The 24,948-nt window shown below is 43.1% G+C and overlaps 1 protein-coding gene across 3 annotated transcripts in view; it reads right to left on the bottom strand.

Moving 5' to 3' along the window:
• The window catches only part of LOC111156714 (desmoplakin), a 45,655-nt gene that overhangs the window by 17,381 nt on the left and 3,326 nt on the right, over positions 1-24,948 (bottom strand). For all 3 annotated transcript variants that reach the window (XM_022517760.1, XM_022517758.1, XM_022517759.1), the window contains exons 2-12: positions 15,344-15,446; positions 12,735-12,883; positions 11,837-12,011; positions 8,398-8,526; positions 7,190-7,240; positions 5,865-6,026; positions 5,223-5,327; positions 4,242-4,337; positions 3,577-3,702; positions 3,100-3,252; positions 1,182-1,336 (exon numbers count right to left, since the gene is read on the bottom strand). In XM_022517760.1, the coding sequence (XP_022373468.1) occupies positions 1,182-1,336; positions 3,100-3,252; positions 3,577-3,702; positions 4,242-4,337; positions 5,223-5,327; positions 5,865-6,026; positions 7,190-7,240; positions 8,398-8,526; positions 11,837-12,011; positions 12,735-12,883; positions 15,344-15,446 (1,404 nt within the window). The remainder of the gene's footprint in view (positions 1-1,181; positions 1,337-3,099; positions 3,253-3,576; positions 3,703-4,241; positions 4,338-5,222; positions 5,328-5,864; positions 6,027-7,189; positions 7,241-8,397; positions 8,527-11,836; positions 12,012-12,734; positions 12,884-15,343; positions 15,447-24,948) is intronic.

Genomic DNA, 24,948 nt, shown 5'->3' with positions numbered 1-24,948 from the left:
ACATTACGCAAATTAAAAAACATTTATTATGTAAATTTCAAAAGAAAGTCAGAGTAGCAACACTTATATGGGAAAAACTAGACTGTTTTGTTCTTATATTATTTTTATCCTGCTTTGGTCAGGGTCGTAAGGTCCTCATGGAATGATTTTGATCTGTTTCCTCTATTCCATTATTTGTAAGATCTTGATAAAGATTGTCATTAATTATATTTTTTAAATGTTTGGTAGAATTCACCAATGAAACCATGTGGTCTTGAGCTTTTCTGTGCTGGGAGATTTTTAATTCCTAGTTCAGATTTCATTCTTGTTATTGGTCTAAGAAAATTTCCTATTACTTGGATTCAAGATTCATGATTCACTCTTGGTAACTTGTGTATTTTTAGGAATTATCTCGGTTTTTTTCCTTTTAAGTTATCTGATTTGTTAGTATATAATTCTTGACAGTAATCTGTTAATCATACTACATATTTCTGTAGTTAATTTTTATACTGTTTTCGCTTCCATTTATAATTTTGATTTTTGAGTCTTCTCTCTTTTTTTCCCCTTAGCTACTGTAGTTAAAGTACTGCTAATTTTGTTTCTCTTTTTAGAAAAACTGAACATCAACTTTCAATATTATGTTATTGTTTATTCTAGTCTTTATTTTATTTATTTCTGTTTTTCTTTGTTCTTTCCTTCCTCTACTAAATTTCAGCTGAGTTTCTTCTTTTTCTAGTTCCCTGTGGTATAATGTTGTTTATTTGAACTTTTTTCTTAATACCAGCATTTATAGATAAATTTTACTATTGCATCTCCTTTTGCTGCATCCCATAGGTTTTGGAATATTGTGGAGTTTTTCTTTTGTTTTGAGACATATTTTGGTTTGCTGTTTGATTTCTAATTTGGCCCACTGCTTGGGCAGTTCTGTATTGTTTAATATTTACATATTAAATATTCAGTATTTAAAAAAATATTTCCTCCAGCCCCCGTACAGTCAGACATTCTCTTTTACCTTCCTAAAAAAACTACAGTTCTTCAACATAAAGTTGCATGACAACGCAAGGGACCTTCCTGAAGCTCATTTTTTTCAAGGGAGGGGATTTTTGTGAAAAAGGGCATGTCTGTGTTTCTTGTACAAGCATTTGCCCTATTTTTCCACACTCACATTCATGTCATGGCTACCAGAAACTTCAACAACTTACTTGCATGAGAGGTCTACGGCCAGAGGGTTTGGAGGAGGGATAATCAGACCAACGGAAGGGACGAGCATGTCCACGCCTCCAGGACCCGTCACATACCACTTGCTGCGCTCATTATTGTCCTTCAGGATGCACTCATCCCCTTTGTGTACGATTTTCTGTAAGGCAAGCGGCCCCATGTTTTGGCTTTACTCATGAGTACACACGATTATCTTTTTTTCTCAAAGAAAGAACTAGAGATAAAACTGTACAAACCATTTGAGCTTTCACCTTATTATTTTTCTATTTTATTTTTTTAAAATAGGCTCCACGCTCAGCATGGGGCTTGAACTCACAACAGTGAGAACAAGACCCAGGCTGAAATCAAGAGTCAGATGCTTAACTGACTGAGCCACCCAGGTTACCCTTATTATTTTTCTTTAAATGAAGATCATCTTTATACATTCCAACAATACTGATGCATTAAACAACGCACAAGAGCCTAAAGCTGTCTATAGTGATTTAGGTAAAGTAACTTTCCAAAGAAAGCCCAGAGAATCCATTTATAGAGTGAGAAATCATTTCATAAAGCAAAAGCTCACCCCATAGCTTTCCTATTTTTGTGAGTTCATATTTTACATATTAGATCTACGATGTGGCACTCACTTGGCGTGTGTACTCTCTCTTAAAATTTAGAAGTAAAAACAAGAAATTCTGGCATCAGGTCCCCAGAAAAACAACTTTCTAAATTAACTTCACCATCGGAACACCTCACTTTCTAAATTAACTCCCCGGCTTCTTGAAAGGGGTACACTTTGAATATGACAACTCTCCTCACCGGTAAAATGTAATGAGCTTGATATTTACGTATTTCAACCTCTATTTCGACTTCTCCTCTCCATGCAAGTTCTTAAAATATTTCTTCCTGCCAGAATAAACTCCACTGTTTTACAACACTCATCTAAGCAACTGATGTTTCTTAAACCCTCCGTAATTCTTATAAGAAATCAGAGCTGTGGGGGCACCTGGGTGGCTCAGTGGGTTAAAACCTCTGCATTCGGCTCAGGTCATGATCCCAGGGTCCTGGGATCGAGTCCCGCATCGGGCTCTCTGCTCAGCAGGGAGCCTGCTTCCTCCTCTCTCTCTGCCTGCCTCTCTGCCTCCTTGTGATCTCTGTATGTCAAATAAATAAATAAAATCTTTAAAAAAAAAAAAAGAAATCAGAGCTGTGGGAATTACACAAATAATTAGTAAAACCAAGTCATCGTTCCATATAGATGTTTGTAGGTACTGCAGAGCCCACAATTTGATGTGTTCTGTGATGACAGAAAATCTTTACTGATAGTCACTTCCCCTGCAGCATAATGGTCATATCTCTCATTTCTTTTATGTCAGAAATTAAAAGAGATTTCAAGAAACTTAAAGATTTTAGAATTTAAGATTTAAAGGGTACTCACAGATAAAGTTTTGCGTATTAGTAGAAGAGAAGTATTAAGACTTAAAATGAATAGTCTAGGGGCGCCTGGGTGGCTCAGTCGGTTAAGCATCTGCCTTAGGTTCAGGTCATGATCCCAGGGTCCTGGCAAGCCACCCCCCAACTTGTGTGGCTCCCTGCTCAGTGAGGAGTCTGTCCCCCCACCGCCCCTCCTCCCGCTTCTGCTCCCTCTGGTCTTTCAGAGAAATAAAATCTTTACCAAAAAAAAAATTTTTTAATTAAAATTAAAATTAAATAGCCCATAAATACTCGCTGTCCTAAAGACTCTGCTAAGGACTCTGGACAGAGCTGCTGCATTTCCACGGCTTGCTGCTTTGTGTATGAAAGAAAGGTATTTACTGTGCTGCCCACTGAAACCTGGATTAAACTCTCCTCCCTCTATTGGCAAAACTCTCAGTGTAAAGAAAGGGAAAAACTTGGGCTTCACCCCCAAATAACGGTGCCCACCTGGTCTTGTTTGTAGTCACAGAGAGCCCTGAGAATAATGGGTTTGTTGCTCCTATAGTCCGGGTTCCGTGGTTTCAGCTGCACAATCTTCTTGGACTTGTTGACCAAGTTCTGTACCTGACGCTTGTATTCGAGGATTTTCTCTCGTTCTTTCTGCAATTGCAAATAAGATCATATTTTCATCACGCCGATACTCTGTGAATGTCACAGAAGACCTGCAAGGGACATCAGCCTAGCTGCTACGACATGACAGATGAGACATTGCTAGCATGGCATGAGCTCCAAAAAGCCACAAACTACCCCCTCTGCAGGGACTTTTAGCCACTTCAGAAGCTACAGAGCTGGGAAGTAAGTGGGCTGGAAAGAATGTCATTGCGTGAAAAGCCTAAGGGGCTAGAATCTGAAGCATGCTTTTTCCCAAAGGAACTTCCACATCAAGTAATCAGTATTCTCTCTGTTTTCGTTTGGCGATGGTACCTCCAGCTCCTTGATCTGGTCCAGCAGGCGCTGCAGGGGCATGTTCTTGTCACAGGGGTACTTCTTTCTGATGGAGTCCTGAAGGCCTTTCAGGTAGGCTTCGGTTGACTGGGCCTCTTCAAAGAACTGTCAAAGAAGAGCGTGACAGTCGTTAAGCGTCTGCCTTCGGCTCAGGTCATGATCCTAGGGTCCTGGGATCGAGCCCCGCCTAAGGCTCTCTGCTCAGTGGGAAGCCTGCTTCTTCCTCTCCCACACCCCCTGCTTGCGTTCCCTCTCTCTCTGTCTCTCTCAGTCAAATAAATAAAATCTTGAGAAAAATAAAGATGATAAATAAAGATGAGCATGATCGTGTGTTCATGAAAAGGCACTCAGTAAGCAGCAACGCCTAGTATTTCCTACTATTTCCAGTACTTCCAGGTCAAAGACTACCTTTCTGGGGTCTAGTTAATAGGTGGCTAAAGAAACGGTATTAAGTCATGTGACAGTAAGAGCCATCTGAAGGACAGGTGCCCAGGTCACCAATCTACGCTCCTCTAAACTGAAAGCCAATAAGTGGTATTTGTAAAATATTTCCAAGGTTGTTTTCAGTGCTTTTACAAAATACATTCCAAAAAATAAGGTATTAGGACCTACACGACAATTAAATTAAAACTAAGCGTAAAAACCTGAAAGTAGGCAGCATTTTCTTTGAGGTGAACGTCAATGCACTTGGTGATCTGAAGAATCCAGCTCCACTGAGTCTGAAGAGTGTCCATATAGGCCTGAAGCAAGAAAACATCCGCCGTCACATCACCGCTCAGGCATATAAGGACATCCGTCCTTTCACAGGTATGTAACCCCAGTAAAATCTACAAAACATTTCTTTATCGAATACCCACTCAAGCAAACGTTTTTCTAAAGAGTGAAAACAGAACTTCCCAAAGTTCTGTTTGGTACGGTATGGTAGCGATTCAACCTAAAAACCAATTTTAGCAAATAGATACCATTAGGAGTATTGTTCAAAATACTCACTCAAACGGCATAGCTACTGACTAATCAGAATTAGAGCAGACACTAGAGACAGAACCGTCACAGGGCTGCTCCAGGGCACCCTGTCCCTATTCTGCTGCTAGACGATGGGTACATCCGAGGAACCCATGCAGAGGGCTTAAGGGTCTTAAGGCAGTGACTCTCAACCAACTGATAGGAAAACACTTTGTTTTGTTCTTTAACAACCAGTACGGCCATACCAATTGATGTCATACCAGCTAATGTCAGCCTTGAGCACAGCCTACAGATGGCAGACTCTGCAGGGCAGAGATCAGCAAGCCAGGGCACATCTGGCCCACTGCCTGCATTTATAAATAAAGTTTTATTGGAACGCAGCCATGCTCCTTCACTTACATATTATTATGGTTGCTTTCACACTATAATGACAGAGTCACGTAATTTCAACAGAAACCAAATGGTCTGCAAACCTAAAATGTGTATTATTTGGTCCTTTCCAGAAAAGCTTGCCAACCGCCAGTCTAGGGTGTTGATCCCAAAATATATAAAATAAACTCGTCATGGCTTTATGACAGATAAAAATCATTGATCTAGATAGTCTTTACCAAAAGTTCCCTTTTTTTTTCTCTAATAAAAAATATAAATCACATGAAGCCTACCTCAATTTTGTCTGAAGCCGGATGCTGATTGAGGACAAGCTGGTCACTTTCTTGTTTAAGTTTATTGAGCTCTTTTTCCTTAACCTCCAGTTGGCTCATGCGTATCTGTAAATGAGAAAAAACCCGACCCTTCAGAGCAAGTCACCATTAGCCTTCCAGCATTTCTGCCATATTCAAGGGAAGTCAGAACTCAAAACTGCGCTGTGGAAATGAACAACTCAAAGAATCGTGTTATGGTTTCCTCCAGAAGCATAGCATTTTTAAGACCAAAAAGAATGTCTGAAGTCATCCAGTACCTGGCAGAGGGCGCAATGGTGACATTTCTTGCCCAAATTCACACAGGTAAAGGAAGTAAAGGGACAGTGAGAAGTAACATGGGGATTTTCTAATTCTAGGTTTTAATCCCCCCTCCTACTGTGCTACCCACACTCTGGGATATCAGAATGCCTGATGACCCTCTCTACGGGCTTCCGGGATGTTAAGCATTGCACCGCCTCTCTAGAGTCCCTGAAAAGCTTCCAGAAAGGAATGGCTCTCCGCAACCACTTCAGCAGAAACTGGATTCCAAGTAGCTCATTGAGATCATCCCCATCCATCCCCAGGCAGGAGCCTCACGTCTACGGCCGGGAGGGGCGAGCTTACAGAGAAGGCCTCCTGCTTCTGGGCGATGTTGGTGTTGCGGTCACTCCAGTCGTACAGAAGCTCCTCCTCCTCGCAGTCATTGATCCACATGATCTCTCGGGATGTGGCCTGGATGATGTTCTGCAGCTGCCGCAGGTGATCCATCCTCTCGAAGGACGCTTTCTGCACGGGAAGTTCAAAAGCAGCGTTAGGGTGACAGCAGGCACGTTAATGGGGTTCTCTGCAGATTCCAAAGATTGGTCTGTGTGGTCCCTTTTGCCAAAAAATAATTAATTAATCAATCAATCAATTAAATCACATGAACCAATAAAATGTTCAGTGACCCCCTAGTATGTAAAAAAGACCCATCCAAACTTACAACGAACAAGGGAGCAATTTTAGATTATTGGAAGAGCCTAATTCAGAAGGATCTTGACCCAGACACTGAGGTTTGGGTTCAATAATTAGTTTCAGATTACAAAGGGGAAATTCGAATCTTAAAAAGATAAATCAAGCTTTTCCTGCCCTCTTCCGCACCCCCAAAATTCAAGGGACTCAGCCATGGCCAGACCTAATAGGACACTTGTGTCACTGCTAGTTACACTATTTAAAAAGGATCACCGCCAGGGCACCTGGGTGGCTGTGTCAGTTGAGCGTCCCACTCTTGATTTTAGCTGGGGTCATGATCTCGGGGTCCTGCGATCAAGTCCCGAGTCAGGCTCTGCACCCAGCAGGGAATCCGCTTGAGGCTTCTCTCTCTCTCCCTCTCCCCTTGCCTTTCCCCTGACTCACGCTCTTGCTCTCTCTCTCTCTCAAAAATTAAATAAATCTTTAAAATCAATCAATAAATGCAAAGGATCACTACCAAAAGGAAATACTGAAAAGGTGAAGGTGACACAAATTGGTTAAAAAAAAAAAAAAGACAACAGCTCTTCTTCTTACCAGACCAGTGAATTGATTCCCACTTTGTCATAAAATGGTGATGATGGTCTAAGAAACCCCTCTCTGGGGAAAACGAGTCTTATTTTTGCTTATACTTCAAAAAAAAGGCTGCACGTCACACGTGGAAAAGCTTTATTTCTTTAACTCTAAGTACTTAAAATAGGCGCTATCTACGTGACTCTCAACTTACGATAGAACAGCACCGGGTACTGTTTTCAGAAAACAGTCTTCTAACACTCATTTCTCAAGGAAACTGGCCAGGATACCTGGAAGTAGCATCTCCAGGCACCGCGCATATACCCAGATACTCCCACGGCCGTCAGGTTCCTCTCGCCCAGGCGGGCTCCATTTTAATGGAACGGAACCAGACTGAACACAGAGACTTTGGAAGTCAGTCAGCTTACCAGCAGGTTTTCATACTCCTCCTCCAACTGGTAGATGGCAGATTTCTCCCGCTAGAAGAAGACAAACAGTGAGTAATTATTTAATTCCCCTTGTGGGTGTGTATACCAACCGCAGCCCTTCTGAACCTCCCTTTTGTCAGATAATGACTTCAGATCACTTGGTAGAAAGAAGTGTTTGTTCTATAGAAACTTTTATCCACAGGGACCTTTTCCAGGTTGGACTTGAAGGCAACCCTCTCCCCGCGCTGGCCCGGTGGTACCATCCCCACAAAGTAAAGGGCCGATCACTGTCACTTGAGGACTCACTTGTTTAAAAATGTTAAGTTTGACAATATAATTTAGAACTCCCCAGATCTTAGAGAAAAGAGGGAGAAATTTGGTCAGAGACTTAGAGGGACAAAAGTAAGGGGAGAAAAAAAAAGGCAGTACAAGTGAGGATGAGTATCTCTGGTCAAAGTAAAAAAAAAAAAAAAAAGAGGGATTTAAAAGCATGGAGATCTGGGTGGGAACCGGGCACTAAAAACCAGGTGATTATAAAAACTTAAAAAAAAAAGGGGGGGGGGTGCGCCTGGGTGGCTCAGTTGGTTAACCACTGCCTTCAGCTAAGGTCATGATCCCAGGGTCCTAGATCGAGTCCTTGCTTGGCAGGGAGCCTACTTCTCTCTCTGCCTCTGCCTCCCACTCTGCCTGCTTGTGCGCCCTCTCTCTCTCTCTGGGACAAATAAATAAATTCTTTGAAAAAAATAATAAAAAAAATAAAAACCAGGTGATTATTTCATGATGCAATTCTTGACCCAGCTTCAAGGAAGAGTGTCAGAAAGAGATATGTAGGAAAGGATTTGCCAAGCCCACAAAACTCTACAATTGCTGTGCTCTATTTGAACAGATGCTCTGCTTGCTGAAAACAACAAACAAAAAACCCCACCATCCCCCCCCACCTCAAAAACACTCATCTACAAACTATGCAAAAAACCACGTGGGTACGCCCTTTGCCTTTTGCTTTCGTCTTCCTTAAGAGTTAACACAATCTCTACTAGGTCTACCCGAGTCCACATCCCCATTTATGAAATGGGATTTTTAGAAATTTCCAGTCCGTTGGGGGAGAAATCTTAGGCTAATGTCTCAGCCAAAAATGCCCAGGATTGAGGAACAACACAATGCTTCGGTATGCTTTTCCAAGACTCGACAACTGAAACATCTCCAAGTACCAGGTCGGCTTTGATCTTGTCCAGCTGCCAGCGGTAGTCCCCAATGGCGTTGTGGATGCTCCTGTGGCTGTCGATGTGCTGCTCCACGGAGGCCAGGTCCACGCCCCAGGCCACCATGTCCATCTCCGCCTGCCGGGGGAAAGAGAGCGTGCCTTCATGCCCGATGCTTTGCGTCTGACTCACCCTACCCCCCGCGTCAGGGGTCCGAGAACTAAGGGACATACATAACTTCCATTCCAATAAAACTGAAGATGTATATATTCAGTATTTTCGAAACCAAAAAAAATTGTGTAAAGGCTTGGAACTCTCAAACAGAGAACGGGGCTGGCCCAATACTTCCCCCAACTTGTTGAACCCTAGCTCAACATGGCTGAGGAGAGATGATGGGGGAACGAGATTCCTGAAAGCTAGATCATGTCCTCTGAGGGGGGAAAGCAAAAAATCTACCTGTGTACAAGTGGGGGGTGTGTGTGTATGTGTGTGTAATAGATGTGCATATCTACGTATGACACATTAGAAATTACCGACAGAAGTTTCTATACACAGTCATTTTCAACCGTGAGATAGTTCATTAAGCTTAGTCATGTCCCAAGCTAAACAGCCTACCTAAACGTATTTTGCATTGTTTATTCCTTTAAATTGTTTTGATCCCTGTAATTGTCAACTCTTTAAATTCAGTGTTTACCATTATCTTTCAGGATGCCGAACTCTCTATAGCCCATTTCAAAGAGAAGTTGCTAGAGAGCATACTAAAAGCTCATTTCAATTAACGCTGGCAATATTAAGATGGTGGGTGTATGTGAGCTCTTTAAAAATTAAATCTGACTCCCTTTCCAATTTGAGTCTCCCCTACTTTGAATTTAAGAACACCCCATAATAAGAATCAAGCATTCTGTTCCACAAGCCTATCAGCTCATCTGTCTTTCGCATGAGCTCATGTAAATTTCCAAATCACCTGTGTCATCTCTTAGACATGCCAAGGGCAAACATTCCAGTCTGGTATTGCGGCAAGAACATAACACACATTGTTCTAAGCCACATCCATGTCCTAATACACTTGGCAAGCCTTCAGAGAGGGGAGCCATTTCAGCCAGACTCCCGAAAGTTACCTAGGACTTTGACCTTTCTCTTCCTCAGCCCACTGGGGCTTTAAAGCAGAAACAGGTGAGTGCACTTGGGAAGTTAATGAGATGACCAGGCTCCTGTGCCCGCCCCTCATTACCAGCCAGGGGTGCAGTATCTGACCCGTCCATCAGCAGAAGCACAAATCAGGGAAACAAAACAAAAGCCTGGCACAGGAGATGTGTGACTGCCTACTGATCATGGCGAGGGACACTGCTCCCTTATCAGCTGGCCTGGCCTGCAGCTCAGTCCCTCGGGGGGAGTGAGAAAGAATGTGGGCTATGCTTGGGGGAAGAAGGATAAGAGGGAAAGGGCCCCAGAGAAACCCAGAGCAAACGGGCAGGAAGTGATCCAACAACTTTTAGTTCCCTTGAAGCCCTGTAGGCCAGCTGATCTGAAGAGCTTCGCTCATGAATTGCACCTATTAAAAAAACACTCCCCTACCTGACACAAAACTGAGTCCACGAGAGGATACCATTTCCCAAAACTTAAAAAATGTCGAGCCTTCGCAACAAGGGAGTGTCACGAACCTACACCCAACATGCATGCAGAAAATGACCAATTATGAGCTGTCCTTTCATGTAACTGTCATACTGACTAAGAAGAAATTAAGGGATTGGATGTTTCCTAAGTAATTTGGTTCAAAGGTGGTCTCACCTAACATCACTTACATATGATGTAGTTTAAGCCCCATCAGCTCTGCCAAGCCTTCTTTTCAGGGCTCCCTTCCTTCCCCAAGGACTGGAGCACCACCCCTCCCCCAGCCCTATCTGCTCGGGATTTTATCACAGCTCAAATAGCAATTAACCCTGCATGCTCTGGACAGAAATGTGGCGTGTGGGTATCCATGTTTTTGTCAATAATATCCACTTTCAGAATTTCTGAACACTCACTTTCTGGTATGGTGCCAGTACATATAGAGAGTTCTAGAAATGTGTGTTCAAAGGTCAAAAGGGAATCTGAAAACTAGGACTCTAGTCTGGTTTCTGGGATTACAACTGACTTTTCTCTTCTAGAAGCCCTACCTTCTGTGATAGTGCCGCACCGTCTTTATAATACGGAGGGGGAAAGCTTAACTAACTGAATGAATGAACATGTAGACTCATAAACCCACTTAGGAAAGAACACATCCCCCAAAATCTCGAGTGGCTGAGAAACTTTAGAACCGCTGCTCAACTGGGCCAACGACAAACAGTAAGACCAATGCTTCTTACGACCATGACCGCATGGCACCACAAACGATGTCAGTCCGATCAATCAACCTAACACATCCCCCCTCTCCGGAGAAGGATGGTTGTTCATCGGCAGGTGGTTTGCATGATACAATTCCCAGCGACGAGATTATGGCGTATTTCTAATGCCACCTGTTCATTAAAGGGCATAATGACCACATAAAACAACAAAACAATAATTAGCAGGGGAAACACTTTGTAGAAACTGCCATGGCGGGGAAAGGCTCAGCATAGACTCCAGTCGCCATTATTTCGCTCGCCTCCCACACCCGTGCCGTAAGGGTTGTCCGAGAACAACCGACACCTCAAAAATATGAGGGAAGCAACCGATGAGCCCAAACCAGAATATCCGGTTTTACCGTTTCCAGCTCTTGGATTTACCATTTTAAATGCACCTCCACAACACGTTTTTTTAAGTACCTATCACTAACACAGATGAGGTCACGTACCATTCAGATAGAACAATGAGGTTTTTTGGCGCATAAAGGCCAACACATTTTCAGGTTGTGAATGGTAAGAGCTAGACATTTAAAATCTACTAATTAAATTATACTTAAGTGTTACCTGTGAGAGAAGTTTTGACCAGAAAACCATGAGGCTCCTTCCCCAAGCCACAAGAGAGGGGGGAATAAAAAACTGTCGGAAGTTTTATTTATTTCAAAATAGAAGCCTTCGATTTAAATTGTACACCAGGCAGGGCACCTGGGTGGCTCAGTCGGTTAGGTATCCGACTCTTGATTTTGGCTCGGGTCGTGATCTCAGGGTTGTGAGATCGAGCCCCACATTGGGCTCCACACTGAACATGGAGCCTGCTTAGGATTCTCAATCTGTCTCTCTTTTCCTCTATCCCTGTATCCCTCCCCGACTTGCTCATGAGTGCGCACCACTTTCTCTCTCTAAAAAATAAAGAATTACAAATAAATTATATATGAGGAAACGACGGAAAATACCAGGTTTCCGCTGCTGGCTGAAATCCCAGACCACTCTGTGGCCAGACCGCAGGGGCTGAGCCTGCCATGTTCTATACCTCTGACACACTCAGGCTTGGAACATTCGAGAACCAGCCTCATCAGGAAGGTGCTTACCCTCTGCTGCCTCATCCACCCCAGACATTCGCTGGTGAGGCGCTTGGTGAATTCATCCCAGCCAGAGCCACTCTGACAGGTGTACCCTCCACCACCCTTGGAGCTGGCCCTTCGGACTCGAGGGGCGCTGATGGCTTTATAAAGGGCTCGCATTTGCTCCTGAAGCTGCAGCAGTCTGAAAAGAAAGGAAAACAATCACACTGTTGCAGGAAAACTGCCTATGAGCCCATGTTCTAGGCAAATGTCCCCCTTTCTGAGTCTCCTTCGTTGCCAGGATGGAGGTCACAAATGTTGGATTTGGAGAATTCTTTACCACCTGACTTGAATTGCAATCACATATAGAAACCTCACTATTGTGATGCTCCGAGCCTGAAACATCACAGAAAGTGTAGCTGGCTTTGCCTAACCTGGTAGCACCCTCTGCTTTCCCCCTAAATTTCACCCTGGGAATTTGCCTCGTATCCTGGGCCCCACGTACCATGACAACAAAATCAAGACAACCCGCTTCTGCTTTAAACTGCTTTTCCAACTCTACAGGTCTCATTTTTGTACACATGAAACTGAGCTTAACTTGGTATTGGACCCTTGAAAGTCAAATGCTATGCCAAAGGCCGTTGCTGCTCCCCAAATGGAAGTCCAGCGAACATTGCGTAACAAACTCAACCCTTCAACACAAGCCGGCTCCTTTGGGCGGGTCTGTCTGATTCTTTTCATGGCAGCCACATAAGATGGAGGCAGTGAGTACAGTCCATTTGTACACAGTAGCTACAGAACACCAAGCGAAGGGAGCCCTCCCCCTAGAATAGCTGTGCTCCCTTCAAGGGAGGACCTGGGCCACGGGATCAAGCGAAAGTGGGCTTATGATGCCTGCATTTGGGCTCTGGGGTAAAGGCAATACCTTTTCTGATAAGCATCACACGGCTGGCCCATCTGTCGCATCTCTCTGATCAAGCTATCGGTAATTTCCATCTGATCATTGGCCTGGGCAAAACACTCGTCCAGTTCTCTGCTCCGAGCCAGCTGTATTCCATCTCCGTATTTCAGCTCCTAGAGGAAAGAATTCACATGAAGGAAACATGTGGAGAGAGCTTCACGGGTGTTCACACTAGTGCGGAAAATGCTGGAAAGAGAAGCTTCACTTGTGTCAATGGCAGCAAAAGCTTCTGCTGTGAACTTAACAAAGAGTGTGAGTTTCCATTTTGCACATGACTGCAAAGAATTCCTGCCTGCAAATTACCTTATTAATTTGAGAGAGGTGGGTAAATAGAGGAGGATTCATGAAGCAAAATTTGTGGACCGTATTTTAAATTTTTACTAGTCTTTTAAAAGTGTATTTATAGAACAGTGAGTTTTCCCTTTCTTCAATGTGTTAAATGCTATCTTTCCTATTTACAAACAACATTCGGCCAATGGGAATTTCACTGGGGTAAACATAGTACTATTATGCTAGATAAGGTCTTTTACATATGAACTGCGATTTTCCTCCGTCTTATGAGAACAAAGTTTTTCCATTCTTAAAAAGGAAGCTATCCGGGCGCCTGGGGGGCTCAGGGGGTTGAACCTCTGCCTTCAGCTCAGGTCATGATGCAGGGTCCTGGGATCAAGCCCAGCATCCCACTGCTCGGCAGGGAGCCTGCCTCCCCCCCTCTCTCTCTGCCTGCTTCTCTGCCTACTTGTAATCTCTGTCAAATAAATAAATAAAATCTTAAAAAAAAAAAAAAGGAAGCTATCTAATTCATTGTCTTGGACCAATCAATCTCCTGCTGACGCATGACCCTTATGTGAGATGTCACCTTTGGGGGAGGGGTGATGGGCACACAAGAGTGCTCTGTACTATTTTTACAACTTCTTGTGAGGCTATCATTATTTTCAAATTAAAAATTGTTTTAGAAAAGGAAACCGCCCTCTTTTCCCATGCAAAAGCTTGCTGTCACATGGCCATATAGGAGCTTTCCCTAGAATTTTACATTTGCTGCTTTAATCGGGCTTCAGCCAAATGAACCTTCTTTCTCTTAACAGAAATGGTAGCAAACACACTACATTTCCCTGACGTTATTACACTTCCGTGCACATAAGTAAAAATACACTGAGAACGTGACGCCATGTAAATTTTCGAAACCACATGGAAAGCGTTTCTATAGCCACTACACCTTGTGTCCAGGTCTAGGGCGTGCATGTGTTCAGTCTGAGTCGCAGGAGTTTCCTGTTTTGCTCTAGGTAAAGGAATCACGGCTCTGTGAGAAGGAGTGCGTTGCAAGTCAGAGACTTGAAACGACCCGAACTAGAACCAAGCTCATTTGCCGAGTCCCAAATATCCTTTTACAGGGACTAAAGTGAAGTTATTTTTTTAACTGGGTGAAATAGACCAGAATCCACCCCAAATCTCCAAAATTGAGAAATTAGAACATTAAGATATTCTCCAAACAGAACCTTGCAAATTCACTTGGTTAAAATCCCTCTTTATATTTATTTAACAGGGGTACTTTGTGATGGGCCAGATCCCCGGTCCGCATCGGGGAGGCTAGAACTCAGTCCCTTCGTGGGGACGTGCAATAAATCAGGGGAAGGCGGGAGAAGGGGTCTATGGCCCCACCATTCTCTAGTCTAGTTTTAGCAAATTCGAATGCTAGCTACAGTGTTTCAAAATAAAAGCTTGACACATACAACATCACAGTGTCCAGGATTTCTAAGCCTGTTTCAATGAGAACCTAAGCTAATATTCAGAAATACTGGGAGGTTTTCGTTAAATGCTACCATTTTCCTCGACTTTGAATTGCATTTTCTTTTTTTCCCTTTCTTTCTTTCTTCCTTCCTTTTTCTCTTTTTTTCCTTCCTTCCTTCCTTCCTTCCTTCCTTCCTTTGTTTCTCAAACAGAATTGTTCTCACAATGTGGTAATTTTTCCTAAAGAAAAAAACTAACTTCTTAAATTGATGGTGTACAACACAAACCCATGATATACACCAGTCAGGCTGCATTTCTAGGAAGAGAAAGCACTACAATAATCACACAAATAATAATAAATGAGGAGCTGTCACAAAGCCAAAAGGGTGGGCATCTGTGTAAACATTTGCTGGGGGAAACCCTGGGCAAGCCCTGGTTTCCATCGTTAAACTAACATCACCACTAGGTTAAGAAGATACACACCCCTCTCTAGTCCGTTTAGAAAAAGATAATTTCGGGGTGCCTGGGTGGCTCAGTGGGTTAAGCCGCTGCCTTCGGCTCAGGTCATGATCTCAGAGTCCTGGGATCGAGCCCCGCATCGGGCTCTCTGCTCAGCAGGGAGCCTGCTTCCTCCTCTCTCTGCCTGCCTCTCTGCCTGCTTGTGATCTCTCTGTCAAATAAATAAATAAAATCTTTAAAAAAAAAAAAAAAAGAAAAAGATAATTTCTAAACCCTAAGTATGCAAAGGAGGGTTGTGAGTGAGGAAGCACAGGTCAGGAGGATAAGGCGACGCTAATGGGGAGCAAAGCGAGATGTGGCCAACGGAGCGGGACAAGCAAGCTCACCGGCTGCACGATCAGCTCTGCCCGCATCAGGCAGTCCGAGCAGTTCTGGAGAAGCTCCTGGATGGTGTTCTGGTTCTGGTGCCTGGACATCGTCCCGGTTTGACTGATGAAGCAAACACAAAAAAGCAGGCATGAATTTTTTTTTTCCGGTTTCAAAACAATTTCAAACTTTCAGAAAAGTTGCAAAAATGCAACAAAAACACTCCTATAGACCCTTCAGCCAGAAATGCTAACATGTTTCCTGTATCCCCCTCTTCCCTCTCTGTAGGTGTATTTACCCATCAATACCCACGCTTGTCTGAACCACTTGAAGATCATCATAAGCGTTTACGCCAAAATATTTCAGCATATGTTTCCTAAGAATAAAGACTTTCTATTACATAACCACAGTAGAATTATCAAAATCAGGACATTTAAAACTGAATATGATTGGCTAACCTATAGAACATTTTTCAATTTTACTAATTAGCCTAATAATTACTAAAGTTTTTTTTTTCCAGGTCTAAGATCCAACCCAGAAATAGTCCCTTGAGTTGTAAAAACACATTTCTAGCAGCTTATCTATCACCTTTCCCGCTTCATCCCCCAATAATCCACAATGAGGATTATCTGCACAAGCCCGCCAAGGGAAGACCTCAACGGATCAGACCCAGAGCATGAAAGTTTCACTGGCCAGTCTGCCTGAGGAAATCAGCTAGAGGCACAAGACGAGCTTATTCTAAAGAAGTATTTTCTGCAATCACAATGAGAATAATGATAAAGAAATACGGTGTCAGGAAAGTGAAGGGAAATGTAAACAACTCTAATACAAAAACAAGCCACTTTTCCTTTCAAGATGGCCCTATGGAATATTCTTCTCTACAAGGACAATCACCCAAATGTACCTCTCAAATGAAACACTCTTTTTTAAAGATTTTGTTTGAGACAGACTGAGAGAGAGAATGAGCTGGGTAGAGGGGACAGAAGGAGAGGGAGAAGCAGACTCCCTGCTGAGCAGGAAGCCTGACTTGGGATTCAATCCCAGGACCCCAAGATCATGATCTGAGCCAAAGGCAGGTGCTTAATGGAGAAAGCCACCCAGGTGTGTCCCCAAAACACTTTTCTGGTAGATGCATGGCAGAAATCTTAAAAGAAAGGTGGTGATGTAGATGTACCATATTTTAAAGAAAGAGATGCCAGGAATGTAATGTGTTCCAGATAGAAGTCAAAAGAAAAGGTATGATAAAAATAGTCTTGCTTGGTCATTTGCCACGATACTCTAAACCATGGCACAGCCTCCTATAGCTTAGTTTAAGAGAGATTTAAAGCATGTTGAATTATGGTTTAATGTTCAGGAAAAGGTCTCCCAAATGCGTTGCAAGAAGCCTGAGTCCCTCACAGGGCCCCGGAGGCACCCAGGCCCCTTGGCCAAAGCCGGCCTACACCTGCAGAAAAAACTGTTCGATGCCTGTTTGATGCATTCACTTTCTCCTACAGGTGTGTGTACCTGAAGGTGGGGGGGTGGTGTGTGTCTGTGTGTGCTGTAAAGAAAGATTTTCACTGTTTAATAAAAGGGGGGTGTTGTAACACCCAGGCTATACTATTATGCACGGATGGGGTAAAATCGCAAGAAATTTCTTCCACGGCACCTGATTCTGCATCTTTTCACACTGGGGAAGCACTGACTTTCCCTGCCACTTCTTTGCCATCCCTCCCTGCAAGCAAGGCTCCTACAAGCCAGCACTAGCTGATGTATGTGGGTGAGGACCCAAGCCCTCCCTGGGAACCACTCCCGGATGATGACACTGCTCGTCCAGGCGGGCCCAGGCACAGCGCAGCCCGGACCGCCCACCCATCAAAACCAGCACGCCCCACCCCTCACCCCCCATGAATGCGGCCTTCTCTTCCTTCCATGCTGAATGATACAGGAAATCTGGCACATTACATCGCTGAGATGTAAACAGGACTCCATCAGTTGTCAAAACTTGTGCAAAATTCCAATCGCCTTAGAATCACAGGAAAGAAATTCAAGAGACAAAGGGGAAAAAAAAATGGGAAATACAGAAAGCTCATTTAGAACCCTAGGATGGAAAAGGAATCAGGAAGGTCCTGTGTAATTATCTTTGTTTTCTTTCTTGAACGGGGATGAGAGTACCTTTGTTTGGAAGCATTTTCAGCAATCCTGTTCACAGAGTGATTCCCACAAAGCCAGTCCCCGTCATACAAATGAAAGGGCTATCTCTTCAGGCAATGGAAAGTCAGAGTCCCTTAAAAGACTTAATAACTTGTGCTGTTGTAAAAAGTATTGCAAACTGGGTGAAGGGTCCAGGGAAATTCTCCAGTAGCTTTACAACTTTTCTGTAAATGTGAAATCATTCCAAAATAAAAATGCATTAAAAAAGAGAGAGAGAGAGAGAGAGAGAGAGAGAGAGAGAAAGGCAGGGAGGCCAACTCAGCTGTGAATGAATGGACCACAGTGTACATACAAGTCTTTTAAAGGGTGAGTTTATGACACTCAATTCTAAGTTCACTTGTCAAAATATAAAACTCACCAGCTTCTTCAAAACCAATTATTAGTTACATGACACAGAAATGAACTGTATCCAGCAAAAAGGGAGGTGAGGAAGTTATATGTTGGCTTAAAATACTGATGGACTTTCTACATTTTTTTGGTTCCCTCCTACTTTTAGAGGACATTTGTCTGGACAGCAGTGGACATCTCTATTAATTAAGAAGCCATTTTCACTGCTTCCTCTCCCCTGCATACATCTGAATTTAAATTAAAACAAAACAACAACAACAAAAAAAATAAAACCAAAAAAACAAAAAACTCAGGTTATTTCATGCTGCTGATAATTCTCAAAAAAAAAGTCTTCACGTTTTGCTAAAGGACCTGCCTATGTTCACCACACATGCCCTAGATTTCCACTAAAACCCCATATGTGTCGCTTGGCAATTAAGTGAATACACTGACAACTATACAACAAGAGAAATGCACGAAAATCGAATCTTTTTAAGGGTCAACAAAAACGGAAAAGCTAAGTGTCAGACAATGTAATGGAGAATCTTTGGCCTTGCTGTTTGTCTATAGGAAAAATATGACCTAATTAACCAAGTTCCATCTGACACACTACTTCTCAAGACTTTGCCTGGCTCTTAAAGCAAGATCTACACATCCCCTCTTTAATCTGTTAAGACTCTCACTTCAGTCCGAGGTGTGGCCCAGAACAACCTTTGGAAACAGAGCTAGGTGAGAAAGGGAACTGGGTGCACGCTTTTTCCCATAGGTCAGTCTGTCAACATGAGACAAAGGGAGGGAGACTCGGGCCCACTGAGGTTTGGTGACTGGGGAGAAGAGAATCCACTTTCCTATTCCGTTTGAGGGTCTCTGGCCCAAGGGAAGATCCCCATAGAAATGGATCTACTGAAATCAAGGAGGAAGGGCGGGCGAAAGGATTGTGACTCATGGAATCGGTCTGGCCCTGACCTTGTGCGGTGCAGGATTCTTCAGCAGGAGAGCCGGGAGGGCTGGCTTCGGGGAACACGGTGTGGTTTTTTTACAGTTGTGCGCCATTCACAACTTTTTGAGTCAAATCATATTTTGTACTGATCACATAACAATTCTGGAACTTTTTTTTTCTTTTAATATCAGAAATGTCTAGACCTGGGTTTTCTCATCCGTTAGGCAAGATGATACCTAAGATTTCTTTAGTTCACTCTTCTGTAACTGTTTCATGAAACTACCAAATGAACTCCCTCCTACCGAGAATATTAAAAAAGTCTGTCCTGTCTCATGGCAGGGAAGTTTCCTCTTAAATTCATCCAGGGATTGGGAAAATGCACAATTCTATCATAGGTGAAGAAATAATTTTTAAATAAATGTACTTATTTAACAAGCATGGAAAGATTTTAAAAATCCCTGGCCTCAAAGAACTTTTCACTACGGGTACATATAGGTGTTGGGGTGCAGAGATTTTAAACCACGGTGGGAACTGAACTAACAAGCTCAAAGTTCACGTTTTAAATCCCATTTTAGTGACTCGGTGACATGGAAGATGAAAGATGTCATGTGAAAAAAAAAAAAAAGACCCACAAGAAAAGAAAACTCACTTGGGTCAGATCAGTCAAAAAATACTGACTTCTAAAATTAATAGCTGTCCTTGAAAAAATAACATTTGTCCTCAACTTTTCTGAAATTCTGGTTTTTATCTTCAAACTTACAAAGGCAAACGATTCATACGACAAAGAACCTGCCTACACAAACACTTAAAAAAAAATTCATTCTGAAACTTGTTTAAACAAGTAGTTGTTCAAACAGTTTACATAAAGATCCCTTCAACAATGGCTAAACGGAAAATGCGTTCTGGATTTTAATCCAAATTTTAGGGTCAAAGCACACAAATATGTGAACAATATTAGACAGTTATCTTTTATTTTACTACTGACAAATAACATTCTTTTCGTTAAAAAAAAAAAGACTTCAGAATTAGCTGTTTTAAGACATTAGTTTAACACTGCCAAGAATATTATAGGAAAAAAAACACAAGACAAATATTTTGAACAGAGGCATGCAGCATTACAAGGTAATTTTTTTAAAATATTTACTTTTTGTTTTTTAAAGTCATTTTATAATATCTACGCTGTTCATTACACACGTGGCCCACACCAATGAATTCTGCATTTCCTTTTGTGGATACACTTTCTCTCCTATTGGACTCCTTCCTTCTTCCTTCCTCTATCTCCCTTCCTCCCTCTCTCTCTGCCACCATCTGTATCTCTTGCCTTTCTTTCGTTCATTCCATCAACCTAGGGTCCTGAACAAGTACCAGAAATGGCATTTTATGTCTCTATATATTCAGGTTCGAAGAATAGTGGCCTTAGAAAAGCTCCATAAATACTGGTTGGAAATTAGAATTGTGTGATGCATTAATATTGATCTTAAAGCCTATTTGCTTAGCTCTTTATAATTTTCAAAGCATTTTAACATGTACTATTTTGAGTTTCTTTCAAGGATCTTGAAAGAGGAAAAAGTGATCTTTTTACTTTTTCACGGAAGGACGGTATCATACCTCCAAGACACATCAAACGTGCTACGCAGCGGAATGTCATGTGTCCATCCTTTGGAAGTCACAGACCAAATGCCGCCTGCCTGGAGCTCTTGTGTTCCCACCTCCGCCCTTATTCTGCACTGGTTATTACACACCTGTCTACCCCAGTCCTGGAGAGCAAAGTCCCATATCTTAGTAACCCTTGACTCCTCCATGCACCTAACAACCTCGTTTTGCAGACAGAAGTAGTTAATGCATGTCTGTTTGGTTTAGTAACGAAGAAGAAAAACAAAGGTAAATAAAAGACTGATCCAAGGATATGACCACCATCTCCTTACCCTGATTTCCAAATCCAAGTCAGGTAGCGCACCTGCCCTGTCCCCTACCCCCCATTCCCACCCCAACAATGTGCGAAAAGGGTTTTTTCCTATAAATTTTAGAGATGGGGTCTTCTCCAAACCTTCATTTTGTCCTCACCCAGGAGCTTTGGAAGCCGTCTGTAATCAAAGCTCCACTTCCTTTCCGTTTTATTATTCTCACACTGCTTTCAGTGGATTGGAGCATTGTGGGGCGAACAGAAGACATACCATTAATTTCATGAATACTCTGAGGTCGGTAGACCAAGAGTCCATTCCCTGCTCAGCCATCTGCTTGTACAGCCTGTGACTGGGAGCAAATGACTTAACTCGCCGTGCCTGGAGTTTCCACCTCTGTAACACACAGGAACACACCCGCCTCCTGGGTTTGACGGGATTCTTTTTTTTTTTTTTTTTTAAGATTTTATTTATTTATTTGACAGAGAGAGATCACAAGTAGGCAGAGAGGCAGGCAGAGAGAGAGAGGAAGGGAAGCAGGCTCCGTGCTGAGCAGAGAGCCCGATGCGGGGCTCGATCCCAGGACCCTGAGATCATGACCTGAGCCGAAGGCAGAGGCTTTAACCCACTGAGCCACCCAGGCGCCCCTTGACGGGATTCTTAAGGGGAGCCAGGAAGGTTGGCAACGTCCCGCACAAACCCAGTCCTCACTGCAGCTGCCGCTAGGATAGTATTCTGAGATTTCAGTTTTATCTTGCATTTTGTGTTTTTGTCTCTGTGCATAATTCTGAGGTTTGCCCAAGGATATTTTGCACCAACTGGGATAAGGTGAGAAGCAAAAAAGAAAAACAAAACAACACAAACACCAAACCAAACAAAAACATGAAAAAGAAGAAATGGATTAGGTATTAAATATGAGGCATTTCACAGGTTCCCAAAATTATTATAAGACCTGAAATTAAAAGTTTGAGATGATTCAAAGAGAGTGACACATTTTAACAGCACAAAACTTACTAAAGGGATAAGAAAATTCAGAAAAAGATGCCCTCTTTTCCTTCATTAAGTGGGGATGACACATGGATATTTGGTCCTTACAAACTTAATGCCATAAGAATTTCTATTTTGAGGGGCGCCTGGGTGGCTCAGTGGGTTAAGCCTCTGCCTTCGGCTCAGGTCATGATCTCGGGGTCCTGGGATCGAGCCCCCGTGTCGGGCTCTCTGCTCAGCAGGGAGCCTGCTTCCTCCTCTCTCTCTGCCTGCCTCTCTGCCTGCTTGTGATCTCTGTCTGTCAAATACATAAATAAAATCTTTAAAAAAAAAATTTTTCTATTTTATTATTCCCCTATGAGAAACCTCCCATTCATTCTGAGGGGGAAAAAAAATTATTTACAGGCTATCTGGTTATTCCTCACGAAGTCAGCTCCTTTTCAACTTTTTTCAGGTACCAGATGAAACAAGGGATGTTATGTTTGCATGTCAAAAAAATTTCATTCCAGGGGCACCTGGCTGGCTCAACTGGAAGAACATGAAACTCTTGATCGTGGGGTTGTGAGTTCGAGCGCCACGTTGGGTATAGAGATTACTAAATAAATAAACTTTAAAAAACAAATAAATAAAAAATTGTCAATGTGATTCCAAGCAAGAACTTAAAATCTGTTTGCTAAAGCATCATCAATTTCATGAAATGTGGATTTCACCTTCATGAGGTCCTCCCAGGTCCTGGACCCGTCCAGTCCCCGGTGCGGGCGAGAAGATGTAAATGGTTGGGCTGTGCTAACATTTTTCCAGGATGCTGCCCCAAAGGAGAGGCTCACTGAGACTTGGGGTCTGTGGGGTGGTGACTTCAATATCAGAACCACACCTACTGTTTCCCATCGAGTGCAGGACAGAGAAAGAGAAAAAGGAAGGGTGGGGCCGGGCCGTAAGCAGCATGGCCTCCAGACTGAAGCACGCCTTCTAGAACCTCCTCATCTGGAAAGACTGGTTGGCTGAGGGTTGAGCTGGACTCCCCAAGTCACACCCAAGCCCGCCTTTGCTCCACCCTAGGTAGTCAGCTCTGAACCATCAGGGCCATCAGCAGGTTTTTTCTCTTTCCCAAGACATTTCAGTCACCTGAACTATGATGAAATTACGCCCATATTTAGAGGACAGAGTTAACTGCTGTTGAAAGCTGTTCTGTAGGGCTGACCAACAGGAGTTGGCTGAAGGCAGCATCACACTGTGTTTCTTCCTAAGCAGATGGAAACCCTACCAGAGTAATAACAAAAGAGTACAATGGTTATGAAATAAATATTTCACATGAACACAACAGATTAAAAGCATTTTAGCTAGAAGAGTTTTCAAGTACAAAAGATGAATTCTAATAGCCAAGGTTTTTGATAGTTTCTTGACCCACTGAGGTATCCTGGATTCAAACGCAGCTCAACCACTCACTAGCTGTGTGACCCGGGCCACGTCACAAAGTCACTACTTTAACCTCAGTTTACTATCTGTACAAGGGGAACCTTCCGATAATGGACAGAAGATACCTGGCACATCACAGTTGTCTCCCGGGTGATGGTAACTATTATTAACCACTGATCTGAGACTTTTATAAAAGATGGAACTTACTCAAAGTTAATAACCATGTCAGTGTTATCCGCTCTCGATTAAGCTAAACTGAATCTTACTTTGCAATCGCTTCCCAGAAAAACATTTAGAAGATCCCTGCTGTGAGTCACTGGACTCCAAGCCTGTTTTCTCAGACTCTCCCTGGCTTCTCGCATCCAGCTCTCAGTGGCAGCCGCCACTCCACCCGGCCGCAACCACTTTCCTATCCCACGGTCAGGCCACCACCCTCAATCAGACTTTCATCACCTCTCTCCTTCACTGCCTGATGGTTTTCTTAAGCCACCTTCCTCCAGACCCAGCTGCACAGAAACCATCCTACAGCTCACTAGGACAGTCCGAGCTCCCTGCTCCTTCAGTGCAGGGCACTACCCCTCGGCTTCCGTGAAAACCTGCAATGGCTCCCCTCTGCCAATGCACATTCCCCACCATGGAGTCAAGGTGTCCCAAGGGCTGGTCCCAACCTGCCCTTCCTCCTTGATGTCTTACAGCTTCCCACTCAGAAAGGAGACTGTTCTGCAGGCCTTGAATGTGCTCCTGGTCTTTCGCCTCCCAGATTTTTCTCGTGCTCCTCTCTCCCCCTGGAATGTTCTTTGCCCATCCATCCTGACCTGCTGAAACACTCCCAAGTCTAATTCAGCATCACTTTCTTTATAAAATCTCGCTAGTGCCTCCACTACAGATGTTATCTTTAGGAAGCCTTGGAATCACTGATACTCTCCTGTCCATCATCCTTTTGTATTATGGTGCTTATTTCCCTTTAAGGAACTCTATTTCTTTCAAGAAGTCTTTGTCATGGAAAAAAAAAAAAAGTCTTTGTATTTTCACCCTTGACTCTGCTTGACACCTAACACTCACCACATGTTCCATATTTAATGAATGAATGAATGAATGGAACTGAGATACTTCCATTGTTTAAGTACAGGACTGTCCAGTCTACTACAAAAGATACATGGTCTAAAGGCACAGGCTGACAGGAGGGCAGAGGGGAGTAGCCTTGAGTTCCCTAGCCAACTTCGCCATGAGTGGACTTGGGGATTTAGGGCAAGTCTTACTCTACTGGTCTCCAAAGTGGAAGAATGAGGCTTCTGCACACCTTTGCACTCTCCCCAGCCTTAAAATTCAATGCAAATGGACCTGTGTATCTCTCGCTAAGGGAGAGGCTTCTTTTTAAAAGATAGTTTATTTTTTATTTTATTTATTTATTTATTTATTTGACAGGCAGAGAGGCAGGCAGAGAGAGAGAGAGAGAGAGGTGGAAGCAGGCTCCCTGCTGGGCAGAGAACCCTGGGATCATGACCTGAGCCGAAGGCAGAGGCTTTAACCCACTGAGCCACCCAGGTGCCCCTAAAAGATAGTTTAAAACAAACTTTGTATCAAGTAAGGTTCACACGTATTTTGGCTTTGAAATCAGGAGATCTGGAGAAAAGTAAGCATTAACTTTATGACCACATATTTCTGAAGCTTAATCACCCTATTTGGCTTTTAATCCTCCAATAATATCCACACTTTGATCAGGGAAATATACAACTGTGGGACTTTGTCGCTTGGCCGCCAAATTTCACTACAGATTTGTCATTTCTTTTAACCACAGGAACAAGGCTGGGGTAGATCTGCCTAAACTGAAAGGCATATTAGTATAACATCCTATACAACC

This window comes from Enhydra lutris, unplaced genomic scaffold, assembly GCF_002288905.1.
Source record: "Enhydra lutris kenyoni isolate GAN:26980312 unplaced genomic scaffold, ASM228890v2 scaffoldscaffold48, whole genome shotgun sequence".
Classification (NCBI taxonomy): Eukaryota; Metazoa; Chordata; class Mammalia; order Carnivora; family Mustelidae; genus Enhydra; species Enhydra lutris.
The sequence above is the reverse complement of the archived record's forward strand: the minus strand, read 5'-3'. Positions and strand labels throughout refer to the sequence as shown.